The 23,352-nt window shown below is 36.8% G+C and overlaps 1 protein-coding gene across 1 annotated transcript in view; it reads left to right on the top strand.

Moving 5' to 3' along the window:
- Positions 1-732: 732 nt before the first annotated feature.
- The window catches only part of bcl11bb (BCL11 transcription factor B b), a 38,896-nt gene continuing 16,276 nt past the window's right edge, over positions 733-23,352 (top strand). The window contains exons 1-2 of the mRNA XM_079831565.1: positions 733-1,352; positions 9,881-10,240. Coding sequence (XP_079687691.1) covers positions 1,289-1,352; positions 9,881-10,240 — 424 coding nt within the window. The 5' untranslated portion in view covers positions 733-1,288. The remainder of the gene's footprint in view (positions 1,353-9,880; positions 10,241-23,352) is intronic.

Genomic DNA, 23,352 nt, shown 5'->3' with positions numbered 1-23,352 from the left:
AAGCCTATTTTCGATTTAACCGGCTGCCAATACATTTATTGTTACTGTAAAATACATTAAAAAAGGTTTTGGCTATGAATTACCATGAATATTTAGCCCACGGTAAAACATTTTTTTTTTTTAAATAACAAAACATTACATTTAATTCACCTCATAATTTACGGTGTAAATCTGTGAAATGACATTCAGTCCCTGCGTGACGCATCACTTTTATTAGGCTCTTTTATTCGTCATCAGTTATAAAAGCTACATTTGAATGTTTTATGTACATTGTGTTATGCAGTGTTTATTGTATTATTTTACTAAGCGTTACTATGATGGTGTTTGTAGCTCTTTGAACCTTTAATTTAGCATGTGCTCTTCTGTTTATGGTGGTTATATCAGTAAGCTATATTTTAAGGTACAAATCAGATTTTAGTTGTTTAAGCATGATGGTAGGCTATATTATTTCTATAAAACATAGGCATACGGTTGAAAATTGTAACAAACGAGCGCCAACATACCATCGTCTAAAACGTTGCAATCGTAATGTCGGTGAATTTCTTGCAGCCAAAGTTGACAAAGTTGTTTTGTTTTTTTTGGCTCCCGATACTGCACCGCTCATTGCTGGTGGGCATGGAGACCCCTCTGTACCCAGACTGCCGCCACTAGTCGCCCCCAGCGCCACACGTCACATCACGTCCGTACTTGAACTTGAATCCCATTCCATTCTTCAGAGGCAACCCCTGCCACACACACACACACACACACACACACACACACACACCGACACACACAGACACAGGCTCTGGGTCCTCCCTGAGAGGAGCGTGAACGCTAGACGTAATTGCTCGGGTCCTGATTGATCTGGAGAGGAGGTGTTGTCTTCAGAGGTTGAGCCATTCTGCGCTCTGATGCCAAGCGCACATGGAGGACTGTGCCAAAGACTTCGCTCACCTGGCGAGCCCGCCGTCCACGGATCTTGGATTTCCATTATAACTGGACAACAACTGTTTTAGGACTTTTCAAGAAAGAATACGTGCATTTAAAGACAGTGTTTTGGAATCGAGGTTAAATGAGCGGAGTGATTTTCTCGCATCGCTGTCTCAGGTTAAGTGGCACTTAGTTACAGCCGAGCTCAATTTAGTCTGTTCAGAGCGTGCAAGTGTTAGTTTGTGCTGTGATAACGACTAGAACAGCCCGCGAGCGCAGTGGAACAGTACCTGGACTGTGGAGGAAAGTTTGGAGAGCTTCGGGAGCGCGCGCATTAGTCCGAGTGTCCGTGAGATGCTGCTGTAAATGCGGGGCGATGTCCCGACGGAAGCAAGGCAACCCACAGCATCTGTCCCTCACACAGAGGGAGAACCCACCGAGTGAGTACAAGACCTCTGTCACCTTCAACACAGTCACTGACATACCCTCATCAATATGAAAACTTACTTTCTTTCTTTCTTTCTTTCTTTCTTTCTTTCTTTCTTTCTTTCTTTCTTTCTTTCTTTCTTTCTTTCTTTCTTTCTTTCTTTCTTTCTTTCTTTCTTTCTTTCTTTCTTTCTTTCTTTCTTTCAGGTGTATCTAACAAAAACAACAATTATTATGTGTTAGTCAGTAAATAAACATGATTTGCATTTTTTTAATGTAACACATTAAAACGCATAAAAAATGTGTTACGCATGTGCGTTACACATTTATGATTATCAGCTCATAAACCATATATAGCCTAAGTTATATTTTTTGCCAAATGTAATTATGTGCACTATCCTATTATTAAAGTTTAATTTATCGATAATCTATAACAAACAGTTGGGGCCTGTTAGTTTTTATTGTTCAAGTCAATCAATCACTATGATGTTACTGGTGCAAATAAATGTTTGAACAATCTCCAAGTGCTAAACATAATTCATAGCTTACAGCTTTCATCCAAAATACTGAGAGACCACCACGCTCATATGCTCTGTCCCCCTCAACACACACACACACACACACACACACACACGCACACGCACACACACACACACACACACACACACACACACACACACACACACACACACACACACACACACACACACACACACACACACACACACACACACACACACACACGGCTTATCAAGTTTACTTTATGCAGTTTAAGGACCAAACTTTGCTAAATATTCTGGTGTTCATTTACCTCTAAAAACAAAGTGCTTATACGTTTTTCATTTGTTGTGTAGCTTTATTATAATCTCTGTTTTACAATATCAGGGATCACATGCATGGACTTTGATGTTGATCATTCAAAACAACACGCTCTTATTCTCATCCTTAATTTATCCTTTTATCTCAAATGCTTTAGGCTACACACTATTTCCAATAGTAGTAAAACTTTAAGTATAAGCACCAAGTACAAAAAAAGTTTTCTTTATTTATTCCTCAAAAAGCTTTTTTTTTGTTGCACAAAAAAAGCATAAATTAGCTGAAGTGCAAACTATGATATAATCTTCAAAGAATGTTCACAAGCGTTTTTAACACTGGTTGTAACCCAGGAAGTTTATTTTTTTCAATTAATAACACTTTGCATATCACTGATATGAATTATCCCGTACTCCAGCTGTGAATTAAACTCTTTAATACATTTTATTGACTGACTTTACACTTTTTTTTAAGATAACTTGACATTTTTATTCTCAGTGCTTTTTGCCTTTTTTTTTGTTATTCATTTTGGTATTTCTGGTTTCACTGAGAATGTGGGTACAATGCGAAGGTGTGCCTTTTCCTAACAACAATATCTGATTCAGTAGTGAGTAGATGGTCTTTACACGTCAGATTTTACACTGTCAATGATGCTGATGTTGCCGTTTTAGAAAACATAAAGACAGGAGATGAGAAAATGTGTTAAAGGAGTGGGTGGGCTTATAGAGAGCCGGTGGCCTTTAAACTCAAACCACTGCTAGTCTGCCAGTTCCTTTTACCTGATGCGGTTATTTAGCAGATAGTTAGCTTTTTTCCCCCCTCAGAGTTATTGTTTTTGGTTTCTTTCCAGTTGTAGTGATTAACAATAAATACAAAAGTATCATGCTTACTTAAATATGTATGTTTGTACAGCAAAACCTGCCTAGTTTATGTTTCAGTGTGCAAATGTGTTGAGCAGAATAATTATACTGTGTCTCAAATGCGTGTTTAGTTCAAACATAATTAGTCTGGCAGTAGTGTGTGTCGGTTGGCAAATGTGCAGTTTACATTGTGTGCTCTATACACTCTATCGCATGTGTACAGAGCGTAAACCGACACTTTTTAAAGTGGACTCCGCTCAGGTTTGCACGCCACCCTCCATTCCAGCCTTCACGGGCTAGATCATCTCGCTCTTTCTGGGGTGTCTGTCTGTAGGGGAAAACCAAAGTGCCCTCATTTAGCTATGTCAATGCTCTTGGCACAAAACATGTCAGTTAGCTGGAGGTTGCACAATAGTGAGATTCTGCCCAGAGCGACAGGACCTATAGATCACACTCAAAGAGAAAACCAAGGAACAGGAATATCAACATACTTCCCGTCTTGAAATAAACACGGGGTGCACTCTCCACCAGCATGTACACGTACAGGTGTGTGCATTAAAAAAGACGAGCCGCGACCTAAAATGGCAGGGCTCTTGTAGATGCAAATATGGGCACTTGAGGAAGTCTTCGAGACGAAACCGCTCGTGTTTAGATTTCCGCAACGCCGCCTCAGTGAAACTCATTCGTTTTTCTTCATAGGAAGCATGTAAATTGTGTGAACATGTATGATTCATTACATGAGTTGTTTGTCTCTGCTTCACACAGACTTTTGGATGGGTCGCTTGTGGGTGGGGGCCGTCCATTAGGGCCCTTACTGGCTCTTAAAATATAAAACGATTCTTGCTTTGAATGTTCACATGACGTTTTCCATGATCTTTTAGTGGCCGCTGGTCATCATGAACCACTGGACCACAGCGCCTTTGATTTCTGAGAGTGGAAAGGGTCACATCAGCCTTTTACAACTGGCTGGATTTTTTAAGGAGTGATTTTATGGTGATGTCCACCCTCTTTGTATGTGTTAGCACAGTCTCCAAGAGAACTTATTTCACAGACCGTGCAAGCCGAGAGCTGTTTGATGGACGTGTGGTTACCCGCTGATCGGACTCGTCTGACCTGACTTGGCAAATATTATAGGCGAGTCTCTGTTCCACTGCACAATATTTCGGTTTATTTTATGAGTGTCGTATCTGCTGTTTTGCACAGCTTCAGTGGAGTGTAAGTGTGCACGATTGAAGCTGATAGGGGGTGCTGTAAGTCCTTACGAGAGGGAAAGTGATCGAGAGGGTGGATGTTTGTGTGTGTGTGTATGTTTTCTTTGAGAATCTGATTACTGCCTTCAGGAAACGTGATAACTGTATTTATAATGGTTAATACCCTAAATTGCTATCTCTCCTCCCAAGTGTATCATTCCCACAACAGGCTCAGTATAAATCTCTTATCTTACGCTAAAGGTAATTAATTCAATTTATTGCAGTATAGACTTCACCCTGGGGAGCAGTAATATAGACGCTGTGCCCACTGTGCTCCTCATTTCATGTCCTTGCCTCCACTAACTTTTTAAAACAATGTTGTCCCACTTTATATTAGGTGGCCTTAACTACTATGTACTTACATCAAAAAATAAGTACAATGTACTTATTGTGTTCATATTATATTGCAAAACACTTTTGCTGATATTGAGGTGGGATACGGGTAGAGTTAGAGACATGTGTGCATGGTGGTATGGGTAAGGGTAGGGTTAGGTGTAAGGGAAGTGTCAACAGTGTAATTGTAAATGAAAAAAAAAACAGAAATTAATTACAGGTGTAATTACATGCAGGTAATTAAAAAAAAATTAAGTACAATGTAAAAACATGTATGTACACAATAAGTGCATTGTATCAAATTATTAATTAAAATGTTAGTACATAGTAGTTAAGGCCACTTAATATAAAGTGGGTCCACAATGTTTATGGTTCTGCTTTCAAATGCACAGCTTTATGGGAAATTTGGGTGTTCGGAAGAGCCGTCAGTGCACACGTGCGTTTCAGAATTGTGCATGTTAGTTTGGCACACGTCCAGAAGCAGTTGAGAGTGTATAGGCCTTAAATGAAGATAAGAAACAGGCATTATCAAGCGCGTCTGCATATACATTTTTTTTGTTTGTAAATGCACCTGGTGGGCTCAGAAATCACAATTTAGGCGAAATCTTTTCACACATGCTGGAGACGTTAACAGTTCCGCAAATATATAGCACTCACAATCTTTGTGCTGAATGCGTTTGATGCTGTCTGTCATCCGCTGTGTGTTTCTTTAATTATTATTACTTTAATTCAGGGCCATAACCATCGTAGATTTGACCTCAAATTATTCATTATATAGAATTAAAATGATTAATCATTAAGGATTTTTTTCAATGACTGGTTAATAATTGTTTATCTTTGCTTCCATCACAAATTACTCTAATTACTACAGTATTATTAAAATGCTTTTTAAAAGGATGAATAGACATGTTTTTTTTCTTGAGGGTTATTCCCTTTTTTTAAAGATTTTTTCATTGCACACTCAGTATTCTTAGTGTTATGTATGTACGCATGTACTGATTTCCTCTTCATGTACATCTTCAAGTGAGACCACTGCATTTTTTAATTAGTATTTTTTTAAATTGTACATTATATTATCGTATAACAGTGTAAGTGAACAGTTGATCAAAAAAATACATGAATTTCTGAAAATGTCGCCCTTTTGTTTTAATAACAGAAACACTTTAGCTGCATGAAATGCTCAATCTGTGCAAAACCTAATGATTATTCTGTCCAGGATTATCTATTTTTTTTTTAGATAATTTTTTTTTCTATATTATTTATTTCCTGATTGGAATTAGATTGCATATCTAAAATTTTAAATAAGGACCTTTTAAATCAACTGTATATTGAGCAAATCTGTAAATTTACAGTATTATTAGCTATAGAAATCGTAAGCTGATGATGCATGTAAGTGATGATATATCAGCTTTACTTTCTTTAAAGGTTTATGTTTCAGTGTTTGATTGAAATATCACACCACACACATCATCTGCTGTACACCTGTGGCTCCCACAACCCCCTTCGTCTGTCGTGTCCGCTGCTTGCGTCTGGCTTGTTTGGGACGGCGGCGGCGACTGCCTCCCAGCTCACCCTCTGCGCACAGTTCCGTGGCATTGGATGAATTCCAAGTCCACGATGTTTGTGTTCTCCTCCTTGGCATTACTCCACTGCTCTGCTCTGTGAGAGCTGCAGACAGCCGAGTGTGTGGCAGCGGCCCGGTGTATGTGATGTCAGTTAATATCTGTTGAGATATCACATGCTGCCGAAACCATATCAGGGGTTCCTAAACTCTCTTGTCAGCTGAACCCCTTTGACGTAAAATATTTACTTAAGTTAATGTTTCAATAATTTAACAACACATTGACATATCACGGTTCTCTGATGTTCAGTATCTTTTTACTAAGTGTTATATATAGGGCTGCATGCCAAAAATTATTGTGCAATTATTTTGTCATGAGTTTGAAAGTGATATGACATTTCATCTCATATGAAAACTATATCTAAAAGTATATTTCAAGTCAAATCAAGTCCCCTTTATATATAGCACTTTATACAATACGATTGTTTCAAAGCAGCTTTACAGCGATAAACAGGAAAACAATGATCAATATGTATTTATTATATTGTGATTGCAGTTTTAGGTTACACTTTATTTTAAGGCGTCCTTGTTACACTGTAATTATACATTTAAGTAATGAGTAATATTAATCAAATACATGTACCATAGGGTTAGGGTTATGATTAAGTTTGGTTTAGGGTTAGTTGCAAGTTATGCATCATTTATAGTTGTAACATGTGTAACAAGGACAGTAACACTTTATTTTAAGGTGACGTAGTTACACATTACTACGTAACAGTACATTATGCATAATTACAAGTAACTAACCCTACACCAAACCTTAATTGTAACTCTATAGTCAGTACATGTAGTTCATTAATATTACTCAGTACTTATTTGAGTAAGTACAATGTAACAACGACACCTTAAAATAAAGTGGGTTACAATTTATATTAAGGTGTCATTATTACAGTATAATTATATATTTAAGTACTGAGTAATATTAAGTAACTACATATATTTAATATAGGGTTAGGGTTTGATTTAGGGTTAGTTACTAATATGTAATTATGCATTATTTACTGTTATTACTATGGTAAGTACATGTAACATTGTATACACTGTAAAATAAAGTGTTACCATAAAGTGTAACCAAATAATGTGTTACTGTTTTATTTCAATTAATTCATTAATTCATTTTTTATTTTAGTTTTACATTAGATTTACATAATTATTTGCTTCTCATCAACTCACAAACCCCCTGCAGTTCCCTTGGGAAACCCTGAATAATTTGATCGCAGAGGTTCTAAATTTAATACAGATCAAGAATATTGTTTTAAAAGAACTCTAAATATCAATTCGTCACTAAATGCCCCAAGGGATTGTAGGTCAGCGTGCTGAGTCAAAAATTCTACAGGAGTCAAGTTACTGTCGCTCTTCCCAGGGCTCCTACAGCCAACCAGTGTCTGTTCAAGAGTGTGTTTGTCCCTCAGGCAGAGGCTGGTGTTGATTTGCTATCGGATCTCATACTGCTGCTGTTTTTTTTCTCTCTCTCTCTCTCTCAGTGAATCTGTTTTGTATCTCATTGCGGTTTTGTGTGTTGAGTAAGATCCATTTCGCAGCAAATAGTTGACTGTTTCGTCATCGATAATAGTTTGGGTGTTGAGATGCCATACAGGGAATTGATAAAGATGTAGCTGGTTTTCACATACGAAAATGGCTGTTTGAGGCTCCTTAACCACTGTTCCCGACGTGCACCTGCGATGCGAGGCGACCCATGCCTGAGAGCGTATTTTGAGGCTGTTTTGCGGCTTTTGCGAGCGCTAGTTTGTCTGCTGCGATATACCTGTACGGTGCATGTGCACCTCTCTAACATCCGTCCAGCGTGCAGAAAAGTAGACCGGAAACACAGATACCACTGCAAGAGACTGCGACTGTACTATCTGTCACACATACACACACACACACACACACACACACACACACACACACACACACACACACACACACACACACACACACACCCTCCACTCATTTTACTGTTCAACTCACAGGTGTTCGTCTATGCCATGTGAGCTGTGAATTTAGCTTTTTGAGGACAGAATCAGACACAGAGGACAAAAATGCTTCAGACAGTTTTGAGATCTTAGATTTGACTTTGTAAATAATGATAATAGCTTGAGATATTTTTTCATTAACAGATTCTACCCAGTAGCTCTTTTTGGACACTCTAAGCTTGCAGTGATTTGTGAGGATAGCTTGCAAATGTGTGTGGAACATTTTGGTCCATGAAGTTGTTTAAAAGAACTAATTTGTCATCTACTGTGTAGAGTCTACAGTACATGCAATTCCCCAACAGGCAAGTTAATCATGTCTGGACCAGTTTGATAGCTAGACAGAAAAAACAGATATGCTGCTCACAATAACTGAAGAACAAAAATCACAGACACACCAATAACAATTTGTCTTTTAGAAACCTGACAGGTACTTTAATTAGTTAAACGACTATTTGAAAGTCAGACTAGTGAAGGCAAGGCATATGTTTTTGTTATATTGCACATTTGAAATAATACACAATGTTAATTCAAATGCTTTACACAGTCATACTAAAGAAAAAAAGAGCATAAAGTGAGATATTAAATATATACTTTTTCTTTCTCACGTCATTGCAAACTTGCAAACGTTTTTTTCTCCATTGAAATCAGTATTTTTGAAGAATCTTCATGCAGCTTTTTTTTTTTTTTTTACATAAAATGACAATTCACTGTCAAGCTCCATAAATGACAAAAAAGCAGCATGAAATTAGCCAATTCGACTCATGCTCGGTGTTCTGAATTCATATGATTTTTTTGTGAAAAAACAGACAGCAATTCAAGTTGTAATTCACTGAAAGTATTTTATTCCATCAAATATGATTTGCATACAAGTGAATATCTTAAATAACTTTTATAAGTTTCCCACAATGCTATGAAATGATTTCTGAACACTTGCAATTTTGGGCTTGATATGAATGATATCTACATTACTTTCCATGGTGATTTTTTGGTCTTTTTTGGAGCTTGACAGCCAAAATAACAGTTTGAAGATTAAATTCAAGACCAGTAAAATCAAAAAAAAAAAAAAATAAAAAAAAAAAAATTCAGCACAGTGGTTAATTTGAGAAGGCAAACAGATGTTTTCAGCCCGGACTTGAATATGGTTACCGTTGAGGCACTTCAGACATCTATCGGAAATCAAATAATGTTCACCTGCACTTGCCAAACATGGAATGTTGTTCACACTGTTGTATTTAGTCACACATATAGCTGGCAACAAATTTTGCAAATCACAAATGACCGCCATTGGTGAAATGTCAAATATATATATATATATATATATATATATATATATATATATATATATATATATATATATATATATATATATATATATATATATATATATATATATATACCTTTTACAACGTTGATAAAGTTACAGATGTTACTGCTGTCCTGTAAGATTACAAACTTACAATCCTGTAAGATTGAGATGAGCAAAACATTATCTTAGACCATAATGGATTTTATCTTTTTACTAACTATCAAATTCTGTTACATCTCAAAATTGATTATTACAAGCCATTATTATTATTATTATTATTATTATTATTATTATTATTATTATTATTATTATTATTAACTATAATGTGCCTAAAAAGAGTTGTGCAACTATTGATATTTTTCTCCCCGTCTTTCACGCCTCAGCTGGTCCAGATCATGATGCAGGGGTGGACCAGTGCCCATCGGATGGCTCCATTGCCAGCCCTGTGGGCGGAGCCGGAGAGAGTGACCTGCTGACCTGCGGTCAGTGTCAAACCAACTTTCCCCTAGGAGATATTCTTGTGTTTATCGAGCACAAGAGGAGACTGTGCCCCGGACCCAGTGTCTGTTTCGACAAACCGACCGACTGCGGTGGCTCCCCGTCCCCCAGACCGCAGCGGGTGGAAGTGTGCCGGAGATCTGGACCCGTGGAGGTTGGGATCCAGGTCACGCCAGGAGAGGAGGAGGAGAAACGACTGACGCCCGCCAGAGGAATCTGCCCCAAGCAGGAGGGCGTCCCAACAGGTAGGTGTTTTAAACTGAGGGATGGAGGAGGGGAAGGTTTAATAGTCTGAATCTTGGCAGGAAAGAGAAGTCTGTGAAGTTACAAACACAGACACACAAAGATTCTTACTTATATATTTGAAATGGGTAACACTAAAAGTATTTTCTTGTCAAAAACCTTTTTTGCTGTTCTTCAGCTGTGTGATCTGTTGAAGATTTTATAGTACATAACTAAAAACGTATTTTTGATAAAAAGTGGTAATCTGCAATTATGTTTAAGAGCTATATCTACCTGATCTTACACTCAAATTTAGTTTTGTTGATGTAACCTTATTAAGGTTAATTCAGTAATGTTAAATAACGTTTTTATTTGAATAAAATCAGTTAATTTAGACATTGTACCACATAAAGTGATTTTTTTGGTTTACCATTTATTTTTCAGTGAAAATAATACTTTTCTTAGATGGTTACTACATTATTACATTAATATTATGTTACCAGGTTTAATGTTTTTGAAAGAAGCCTCTTATGTTCACCAAGACTGCATTTATTTGATCAAACATGCAGTAAAAACTGTAAAATTTCATTACAATGTATAACAACTGTTTTCATTTTGAATATATTTTAACATTTAATTTAATTTTCAGCATCATGACTCAGTGTCTTCAGCAGCATAACTTTTTTAAACATTGATAATAATCACAAATGTTTCTTGAGCAGCAAATCATATTAGAATGATTTCTGAAGAATCATGTGACACTGAAGACTGGAGTAACAATAATGCTGAAAATTCAGCTTTGGCATCAGATGTAAACTGGTACATTTTAAAATACAGGTGTATTCAAATAGAAAAGTTTATTTTTAATAGTAATAATATTTCACAATACTGTTTTTACTATATTTCTAATCAAATAAATGCAGCTTTGAGCATAAGAGACCTATTTCAAAAACCTTTAAAAAAACGTAATTATTCCAAAGTTTTGACTGGTAGTGTAGATCATTTTCATTAAAGCTCATTTTACATAAAAACAAACATCTTTATCAAGCTAATGCGGTCATTCCACTGTAGTATAGCTCCTGATATGTTAACTAAGGTTAACATTTGGTCTCTATAGGTGTTACATAGTGAAATCACAGTAGCTTGGTGAACAGGGATTTTGTCATTTCAACCCCTGTAAAAAAAAAATGTCTTCCACGAAACACAAACAGAGATCTTAGGCAGAATGGCTAAGGTTTTAAACAATGACACTATAGCGTCAGTGAAATCAAAGCTGATGTGAGGGGTTTAAAGGTGCCATTTTAAATTAAAAGCTCTGGAAGCTCTGGATCAAATTTTGATCTGCTCTTCACACAAAGCAATTGTGACTTAAAGTCCAAATGAATTCCAATATTGCAATATTTATTGAGGGCGGGGCAACCTGACACTCACATGAGATCCACCAATAGCAAAGCACAACCATCCAATCAATTCCTAATGGATAAAATCAAGTCCTACCCTTTCTCGTTCGAGAAGCCGTTTTGCTCAGATATACTTCATGATAGAATAAAAAAAAGCGATCACAACTTCTATTTCATGCTGACTTAAGAAGACTCGTCATAGTTCCATTAGGGTACCTTTATGCTGCTTTTAAGACTTTTCTTGGAGCTTGGCAAGTATAAATCAGCATCCATTTTGTTTGTATGAAAAAGGGCAGCTCAGAAATTCATCCTTGCATTTCCTTTTTGGAATATTAATAATAATAATAAAAAACATTAAAATAAGACTGGGATGAAATGAGGGCGAGTAAATGATGACAAATTTGTAATTTGTTGGTGAATATTTGTTTAAGAGTGTAGTTTTAAATGCTTAAGCCTGAAGTGTACTTTGGCCGTCTGCGTTCCGTGATGGCCTGCGCACTGTCCATGTGATGTAATTTTCGTTATGATGAGGGTTTGCGGAAGTCCATACAGTCCCTTTTTTGTGACCGAGCGGATGGTGCACGTACAACAGCGCATGCACAAGGTGAATGATGAGACAGGAGAGGTGGAACTAGGTGGCAATATGCACAGTTGTGATGTGCAGTAGTCGAAGAAGAGTGTATAAAGTGCGATACAAAACAAAGCAATGGCTGCGTCCAAAATCACATTTTCTATTGACTAGGTATTTATTTTGAATAAGTAATTACTTCACAGCTGCTAAAAAAGTATCTTCTATATAGTATGAATGTGTGTAGTATGAATGCAATCTAGACGTTCTACATTCGCCATGTTGTCATTATAATGTGACCTACCAGCATCAGTTGCGTCGCTTCACTGTCATTCATAAATCCTCTCACATGGCCTCATGGGATAGTAAAGTGTCCATCACTTTAGATTCTTGCCGGAAGAAGTCGGTCTCCCGGGTACTTTTTGCCTACTCTTTTATGAGTACTGAGAATTCAGTTTTTCGCGTACTATATAGTAGGGAAGTATGCGATTTCGGATTTAGCCAGTATATCCTTCTCCATCGTTTTTGCTTGATTCTTGCTCTAAACTTTGCATGCAATGGCAGATACGCTATTCTTCTTCTATCCTTCCGAGCGAATGCCCTGCAAATGACATGACTCAGTGCTGCCCTCTAGTAGAGTATAAAAAAGCAATTGTATTGTGCATATGTCAAACTCATCTATTCACGCTCATCCACGGTTGACTAAAGCACGGACACGACTGTGCGAGAGACGGCATGGAACGTGGAAAATGAAGTATACCTGGGCCTTTACTTCTGCTTATTGCAACACTAACACAGATATATGAACACACACTTACTGTTCACCGGTTCTGACTGGATCGTTTCTCTCAAAAGGTCCTCTTCTTTTGACTCGGGCCTTCAAGAGGGATTAACACCCCTTGCATGATTTTATTAGAGCAAGACGCAGCATCTCTGTCTCTCTCTCTCTCTTTCTCTCATCTTTAAGTGAAACATAACAGCCCTGAGTGCGCCAGCAGCTGAAACCAATTCTCCAAGAGGAAAAAACTCCCGTCAGAAATCCTCACCCGACGTGTTTGGGGGAAATATCACCGTATTAAGAAAAAAAAGGCTAAGAAAGCCCATTAAAATTCAAGTGCTAAGAGACATAGTGTGGGGATTAATGAAGAAGATTCCTTATTCCGAGGGTTAAAGACTCAGTTTAGCGTGCGGGGCCTGGAGGGGCCACATGTTATCTTCCACCGCAGTGCCACCCACCCTCCTCTCAGCACACACAGCCTGGACAAGGAAATGCTTCACTTGCTAGTCAGAATATGACAAATAGAGACAAATCAAACACACACACACTGTTTTGCTGGCCTAAACTACAGTCAGCAGGACCCAGACTTCAGCCTCGTCAAGACTTTTTTCTCTTTTTAAAACTAGATTATAAGAAGTTATTAGTTTTCTGTATTTGTTTGAATGTGCCTTTTCAAAGCTCTTTATCTTGAGAGTTTTTTTAGTATTATCTGAACTTTTTACTGAACAACTTCAGCTTTAGTTTTGCTTCGTTGACAGAAGTGGCGAAGTCCTCTGATCCAGGAAGGTGCTTTGGGCTTGAAATAAATATTTCCAGAGTATGAAAGCTTTGCTCAACACATTAGATTGCCACTTAACTGTCTTAAGTTTCAGCCAAATTAGATTAAATTTAATGGGGCTAATTAAATACAATATGGAGCTACCGTTGCCTAGAGGCAAAAATCATACATGCTGTGGGCCAAAATGCCAAGCTTCAACCTCTTCACATCTCATCTGGAGATGTTATAATGAATACTAAAAATGCCGCTTCAGTTCAAAAGTGATTTAAGATCGTATGTGTTTGTTAAGATTTGTTAAAGGGATAGTTCACCCAAAAATGAAGACTATGATTTACTCACCCTCAATGTATATGACATTCTTCTTTCAGACTAATACAATCAGAGTTATATTAAAACATCTAAAAATATCCATATTTACAAATTGTAATCTCTAACTTCTGCTTACTGTCGTACGCGTGTTCACGAGAGACTCGTCAAACGCTGGAAAGCCAGTCTCTTGTGAACGCGCGCACGTCAGTTAGCGGAAGTTCGAGATTACAGTTTGTTGAGGTTTGAATATGGATATTTTTCTTACACAAACACATCGCTTCACTGCAGAAAGCCTTTATTAACCCCCGGAGCCGCGTGGAAGACTTTTATGATGGATAGATGCACTTTTAATGACTTCAAAACAGAAACAGCCGTTCACTGCCATTATAATGCTTGGAAGAGTCAGGACATTTTTTAATATAACTCTGATTTCGTCTGAAAGAAGAATGTCATATACACCTAAGATGGACTTGACGGTGAGTAAATCATAGGCTAATTTTCATTTTTTGTTTTGCAAATATTTAAAAATCTTCCACTCCACTGCAGCTCTTAAATCTAGTTTACATTAAGGGTATAAATCTTTAGGCACCTCACAGTCCAGTCTGATTCCAGAGTTTAAAAAAAAAAACTAAATATTCCTGATAAATTTTTTAATTGTGCATTTTTATTAAATAAATAATACATAAAATGACTTATACGTACGTAAAATAATTCAAAATTAATAATAAATCAAAACAATTCTATGTTAAGAATGATAAAATACAGCTTAAAAACATCAAGACTCGATGAAGAGTGAACCACGATACATCAGTGAAGAATTTTTTTCCCTCCCACCCCTAATCTGCATTCAAATGCGGTATGGTGCATTGAGACGTCACACCAGATTTGACATCAATGACACCATGCTACTGATTGCGGAAGTTTGAATATATGCATATGCAAATGAGATTTGAGAACATTCTAAGTAAACTTCAATTATTATCTGTTCTTCACACAAAAATATTGCATGGCTTTAGAAGACTTAAATGTACAGTGCATGACTTGTACAACCTTCTTAATTTTTGGAGCTCAACAGCCGCAATTCACTTTCATTATATGGAAAAGAGCAGCATGAACATTCTGCTAAACATCTCTTTTTGTGTTCTATGGAAGAAAAACAATGGAGCAAAGCACCAAAAATAGTGCAAGCTTAAAAAAACCATTCATTATTTTTTTTTAAATGCTATTACTTCATAGTCACACACTTTTGATTGAGCCAAATCCCCCCCCCCCCCCCCCCCCCACACACACACACAAAAACTGTCTCTATGTCCCCTTCTCTCAGTTCCTATTATAAAGAAAATTCAAGTGTTTAAACTAGCTATTTTTCATGCTAGCTTTATTTTATCCTAGATAACAGTTGATTTAATGCATCTAATATTTCTCAGAAAAAAGGGATTTATACATCAATTTGTATCCTATTCATGGAAAGTGCCCATTACCTGTTGTTTCTGATAGGATACCGCCATCAAACCAGCATTGTTCATGCTATTTTCAAATCTTTTCCCTCATATCCGAAACTGCCCTTAGTTTCTAATCAATCTCTGAACTATCTAGCTAATCATACTCCATGAGAGCTGGAGAAAGTGTACCGCATCATGCGCTTGTCCTTTCCACCGCTCCTCTAATCACCTAGCATGCGCTCATTTAAATATTAGAGTAGGCTTTAATCATGGAAAGTAATCAGTGTCATGAATATTCATACCGTGCCGGTCTAACAGTCTCATTGTCTCACTCCTGTGCCAAATCGTGTCTTCCTGCCTCTCAGCTGTCTGCTCTGATGGCCCCAGTCTGGGATCAATGGAAAGAAGTTTAAAATAAATACACTATTCATACATGATCCTAAGAGAACAGTGTGTGTGTGTGTGTGTGTGTGTGTGTGTGTGTGTGTGTGTGTGTGTGTGTGTGTGTTGTGAGAGAGTTTCAAAAGATGGAGAGACTGATCCCTGTTCCAAGTGATGAATATTTGCACAGCGGCTCAAGAAGACGCCATTTGCATAATGACTTTGTAGTTTTGCATTAATTAAATTTGCATATGAAACTGCGTTAATTACCTCTGATCATCTGTTTTCAACGTTGCAGCATTTGATGTCCAGCCTTCGGGGTTGTGATTAGGGGTTACAGTGGCTGTTTCAGACTGTGTGTGTGTGTGTGTGTGTGTCAGGGACTGAAGCAGAATAGAAAGTGAATTTGATGAGTCAGTTTCACAGTCCTTTTTCCTCTTTTTTGAGTCCAAACTCTTGCTAATTTTCTGGCATATGAAAACAGCACTTCTGACTTCTGTAGTTAAAAGAGAAGAAATGTTTTTGAAGTTCAGAGCAATTTTTTAAATACACAGTGTCTTCAGTAAGCTCAAGGATCAGCTTTTGAATTTTCATGAAGGTGCTGTCTCAAGTACTCTTATACAGGAATGTTTTAAATGCAACACATTTTCAGGAGGTTTTTGTCTCTGAACGTCTTTTTGCTAAATGGACCACAGATCCAGCATTGCAGAGAAACAATCGTTCTCAAGTTTACACCATAAAGGAAATCATGCTTATCCTTGAACACAAGACCTCGATATAATAAATCTTAATATCTTTCAATATTAAAATGTATACTATACATCAGTGGTTAACAAATGTTTGTTTTTTTCTCTGGACCCATATTATACATTGGACACAATTGTTTAATAGACAACTTAAACGTAAAATAAAAATATTTTACACTTTTTTGGTTTTGGAAAATTGGTTTACACTTGATTTTAAGGTGTCCTTATTACAGTGTAATTATACATTTATTAAGTACTAGTAATATTAATTAACTACATGTACTTACTATAGGGTTAGGATTAGGTTTGGTTTAGTTGCATGTAATTATGCATAATTTGTAGTTATTACTATAGTAACTACATGTTACATGTATAACAAGCACACTGTAAAATGTGTTACCGAAAATGGACGTTTATAAATGCATAAGCAACCACAGAAAAGTGATTTACAGTCTTTATAGTTTTGGTGTTTGTTTTATGAATGTAAATTGAATTTTGATAGTTTCATGTTCTTGGCAGTCAATAATTCACTGCTAAAAACACATTGTGGTCACACAAACCATATTTATTTGATCCTCTTTATCCTCTTTTATGTGTTTTAATGTTGCCTGCGTCATATTTTCTTTTGCTTTGGATAGCTTGGTTCATGGTTTTTGAGGATAAGAGCATGTCACAGCCTGTCCTCATTTTTTCGCCCATATTTTTTAATTGATTTTATTGCATTTTATTATTTGCATTTAGCATTGTTTTTCTCCTGCTGTCTGTAACCTTATCCGAACAGATCTGCGACCCATTTTTGTGTCGACACATACAAGTTGAAAACACTGTTATAGATTAAGATCATTTCATTTTCAATTCAGCAAATTCAACAGCAATAAATTCTCAACTCAAACCATATTGAAATGTTAAATAAAATGTTTAGTTTTTTATAAAGGAGTATGTTTTTATTTATTTATTTTTATTTAATTTTTTTTATTTAAACATCAAAACAATTAAACACTTCACCTATTTGCTGATCTACAATCCATCAAATACCATTCGGGTCTCAGATCTCTCTATAGTGTTTGATGGACAGTCCTGCTTTGCCAATTTCAGTCTCTCTGACCTGTAGCAGCAAAATGCAAAGCCATGATGCCTGGCACTTAACAAAAACCATACCCATGATCCCCTGCAACACCCAAGCTATGCCAGCATCTCTGTTGCAGGGTGCCTGTGGTTAGAGCCTCTGGGATTTCAGGCCTGCTTATATTTTGGGATCCATCCAAACGAGACCACCCCTTCGCAGTCTGATTGGTGCTGTCTGCCGGCAGGGGTCAACCTGGTCCATGTTGGATGCATTATAGAGCAGGACAGCGCTGCATGTGCGCTCCACGCCGAACCCTGGAAAGAGTTAAAGTCTCCCACATGAAGGCATCAAACGCTCCACATACCACTTTATTGTAGTCATATGGCAGCAGATTTGATATTTTTCCTTCCACAGCAGGGAATAAAACTCGCCACTAATTTGGACTGTGAGCGTCGCCACTAAATTTCAACATGTGCTGATGGTGTTGACCAGATGTGTAACGCTTTTTTCCCTCTTCCTCTCTGTCTCACTCTTTTGTCAAATTATCCATGATTGGATTCAAGTAAAATATTTTAGAAGAAATTGCAAGGATGGTGAGATGACATGCCAGTGGTTCATAAACGTTAGATGTAATCTGTACTGCTACCAATGTAACACTGCAGCTCTTTTTCAAAGCTGGTTTGCTGGTCTTTGCTGCTTTAAGCTGGTCTCTAGGGCGGCATGATATATTGTAATTAAATCAAAAGCACGATATGGCTTAGTTTGGTTCTCAAATCGCAAAGGCAGTGATTTAATTAAATATATATGCACTGTGAGTTTGAGAGTGAAGTGTGGCACTGTGTTCATCTGGGCATCCGCGGCCTAATGGTTAGAGAGTCTGACTTGTAACCTAAAGGTTGGGGGTTCGATTCTCAATACTGGCAGAAAACGACCTAACCACCCTGGGTGCCACAACAAAATGGCTGCCCACTGCTCCGGGTGCGTGTGTGTCCACTGGCTTGCTGTGTGTGTGTTCACTACTCACTGCTCCTAATGTGTGTGCACTAACTTGGATGGGTTAAATGCAGAGGACAAATTCCGAGTATGGGTTACCATACTTGGCCTTCACATGTCACTTTCACTTTATCACTTTACATATGTGCAGCTCATGACACAGTGTTTCTGCATATCGGTTCACAGTAAATGAACCACAAAACGGTGATATAATGTATAATTAGCTGAAAAATGTGTAAAGGAACAAACTCTGAAACCCATAGAGCTTATCACATCCAAAATAAAAGTTTGTGTTTACATAATATATGTGTGTACTGTGTATAATTATATAATTATATATATAAATATATTAAATGTATGTATACATTTAAGATTTTTTTTTATTTGTTTATAAAATATTTAGATTTATATATCATACAAATTATATATATATATATATATATATATATATATAATGCAAATATTTCTTAAATATATACATGAATGAGTGTGTATTTATATATACACAATAATTATACACAGTACACACATATATTACGTAAACACAAACTTTTATTTTGGATGCGATTAATCACGGTTAATAGATTGCCCAGCACTAATTTTATTTAATATTAATATTTTATTTAAAATAATAATATATTATTTTATAGTCATATTGATTGGGTCAAAAACTGTGGAAATGTGACCCATATACTAAACTGAAGTGGAAAGAGATTAAAAAAATAAAATAAAATATCTGTTCTAACTAAAAAGGGTTTGAGTTGTAAAAATTTTAAATTTTTAGGTTTTATAGAGATGCAACAAAATCACCCCAATCATTCTAGAATGATTAATTCTTTCCAAATATAACTATTTTGGTCAGCTAGTGACATCACAACACTAGTGACAATCACGTCTTTTTTTTTATTTTTCAATATTGTGCAGCCTACTGATCTCTCAGCCTGGTGATTAGCTGGCAACTAAAACCAGACTCATCTTAGGCTGGTCTAAACTATTTTTCTCAGCAGTACATTCATGGTTTATCAGGTCACATTTATTAATTAATGCCATTTTAATGGCAAAAGTCTTAATGTATTTTATTTATCCTTCCTTTTATTCACTTGACATTTGGATGGCTCTACCAGTAGGACATTACAATAGTCTTGGCACTGCAGGGTGAGAAAGTGTTTGCGTGGAGAGTTATTTGCCAAACACTGACTATAGAGTCACAGTCAGGCAGCCAAGCCACACACATGCTGATGCCCAAAGGAGAAGGCTCTTCTGGCGGCTGTCTCAGACGGACAGTGAAGGATTATCTGTTACGACTCTCTCAAACTTCTCTCTCTAAATGTGCAATCTATCTGTACTTTAATGTCATCTTCCACGTGGCACATGGTTTACTGACAACAAACATTTTACGTGCTCAGAAAAGCTCCCGAGTCTGTGAACATTTGAAAGGATGTTAATAAAAACAGTGTGATTATCAAGACGAGATCTTGCAGACTGCACTGAATTATACTGCAGTAAACAGCAGTGTGTTCTACCATTGCTGTGGTTTAGTGTCAGAGTTTGGTGGCAAATTTCTGTCATTGTGTGTGGAGTCCTGCTGGGTGGCACCGTAAAAGTAAGGCTTTTAAAGTCATTCTTTGTCATACAACATTACTTTTTTTCAGTCTGTCAACGTTGTTTATTTGCACATACTGTCTGTGTTTTTTCAGCATACTCCACCCATAAATGAAAATTCCCTGATCATTTACTCACACTCATGCCATCTAATAATCCATCTCTGTGAGTCCATATAATGCAAGTGTACGGGACCTCCAAAGTTGACGCCTCAAAAACCACACAAAGCAAACATGAGGGTAATCCACACAAACCCAGTTGATGAATAAATGTCTTCTCAAGTGAAACGATAGGTGTGTGTGAGAACAATACTTAAACTATAACATTTTATTCCCACTTTAGACATTCTACTGACGATAAGTAACTTTGCAACTATTCTACTAACCCGAACCCTAACACCTAACAGTCTACATTCTACTACAGTCTACTAATACTCTAATGAGATTTATTTGACATGTAGTTGCAAAGTTACTTATAGTTAGTAGAATGTCTAAAGTGAACCAATAAAATATAGTGTTCCTTTTAAACGTATAACTAATAAACTTATAGTCGAGACTGTCATATGTGAGTTTGTTTGATGTAAACGTCATGATGTGGTGAAACTCACAGGAGATGTGACGGTCCACTGCTTCCATGTCACTTCTCGCACGAGTTTCACAACATGCTAACATCATGCTATGCATACTGATGTTTTCATCAAATGTGAACTCATGAATCTGTGTGTGACAGTTGGCCGGAAGGAATGGTTCGTCATTTCCCGACCATTGACGGAATTTTCTGGCTTTCCGTGTTTTCACTGTTATACGTCAAGTTCCGCTATTATGCAACTTCCTAAAGAGTATCTTCTGATCAAACACAGGAAAAAAAAGAAGAAACAAGTGAATTTCTCAGCTTTTTAAAAAAAAAAATGTTTCTTATGAAACACCCACATTCAATTGTTGATAAAAAAACGAAAAGAATGCATGACGCTAGAATAAAATATTTATTTTAAAAACAGAGGCTCTGTTCTTTATTTTGATATATGGCATGTTTAGATGTTCATTACAACATAATATTCTTTGTGAAATTGATCAAAATGCTGGTGGTGGCTGGCAACTTAAAAAAAGAAAAGAAAACGCTGCCATGGAAAGAGTGAAATATAATATTTTTCTTACACACAGCTCTCGGTTCATGTTGATTTATCGACTGTGGTTGTGTGGATTTCCGTCGTGTTCCCTTTACGTGGTTTTGAACCATCACAGTGATGGAATATTTTTCTAAAAAGCTCAATTTGTGTACACCTGAGGAAAGAAAGTCACATACTGGGATGGCATGAGGGTCAAGTCACCTTAATTTATATAGTGCTGTTTACAACACTGATTGCTTCAAAGCAGCTTTACAGTGATAACAGGAAACTAATAGAAGAGAGATTGTTTTGGCTGTACATCAGCTCTAGAAAAAAGTTATTGTCCATCTAAAGTAAGTTTTTGAATGATTCATTTCCGTTGTGAAAAAAATCATTAGTTATTTACTTTGGGGCCACTTACACGACACCATTTTCAACTAAAATAGAAAACTTTTCATTCTTTTAGGACGTTCATTGGCAACAGTGTTTGGTGGCTTGAGAACGCAAACTTTGAAATAGGTTTTGAAATAGTTTTGAAACGATATCGTTTTCATCTTCATGTAAACTTCAAAATATGGGAATCTGTGAGAATGGTGACGGCATGCACATTAGCACTACACGTTTAGTTTATAGGCAATCGCATTTGAATACATATGTGTGCATGTGCGTAGTTTTTCTTTACAAAATGAGCGCCAAATTACTTGTCTGGCATTCCTAATACAGCGTTTTTAGTCGTTTCCACGGAACCATGTGAACGGGAATAATTTTGCTAACATTTTTATCTGTACAGAGGGTGAGTAAATGAAGAGAGAGCTAAAATTTGTGGGTGCGTATCCCTTGAATATATTAAAGGAATAATTAATTCATATAATTCAGTTTTCATGTTGCAATTCATAAAATTGCAGGTCGGTTTGCAGCAGACTACTGCATTCTGGCATACTTTACAGGGAATATACAGAGTTGAATGTACCATGTCTTAGTGTGAGATCACAATTTGTTTGTTTTTTATTAGTTGTCTTTTTTTTCTCTTTTTTTTCCCATCACCAAGTACTTGAACAAGAGTTTAGTACTCTAAAATAAGGGGAGGGGGCTGCTCTGTCATGTTGATAGTGGTTGATGATATTACAGTTTGAGATTTGTAGGATGAGAGCCGCCATTATAATTTAGCATTAAACCCTCCCTAGCAGCCCACTGAATGAATAAACCCTGGATCTTATCAGTTTTTATTCATGCCAGTAAGGGCTTGTTCTTGCATGTAGTGTGCGGCAGATGTGGCCCTCCCGGTATGTTTGCTAAAGGCATTGGCTAGATGAAAGACTGTTCTTAACCATAAGCTATGCGGGGAGCTGTGCCAAAAGCTGAAAACGCATCATTGTGAAAACAGCCCTGGGAGAAGCTGATCTCCCCCAGCAGAGGATGAAGAGGGCTGAGGGCGAGATGACACATGACGGAGAAATCGGCACTCTCTTTTTAACCTTTGTTCTCATAAATATGACTTGCATGAAACAGTTAACCGTCAGTGTTGTCAATCAGTTTATAACTGTAGATATTAAACTTCTTTATTTGCATATTTCTGCACACCAAAAGTAGTACATGGATGGAAAGTATACGCTGTAAGGTAAATTGTAACTTTAATGAATAAATAAAACACTTCAAATCAATATTATGAAAGACGTATAGGTTAATTTAGGTCTTACAATAGTTATTATAATTTATAATGCACAGTATGAAAGAAAGGTCTACTGTCTGACTAAAAAACTTTATAAATAATAGAGGAGAGACTTCTGGGATGCTGGTTAGTCATTGAGTCTGAGAGTAGAGCTCAGAGAGTTATAACAATGGATTTTCATATTAAGCTGGGTATTAGACAAGTTTGTGTGTGTGGTCTGAAACACAGTTGGATAAACATGCGGTATTAAGTATAAACAACAATTATAATGCACATATGAACATTTGCCTTGAGATAA

Source organism: Gobio gobio, assembly GCF_949357685.1.
Source record: "Gobio gobio genome assembly, chromosome: 12".
Lineage (NCBI taxonomy): Eukaryota > Metazoa > Chordata > Actinopteri > Cypriniformes > Gobionidae > Gobio > Gobio gobio.
This window is presented reverse-complemented; position numbering and strand designations above follow the sequence as displayed.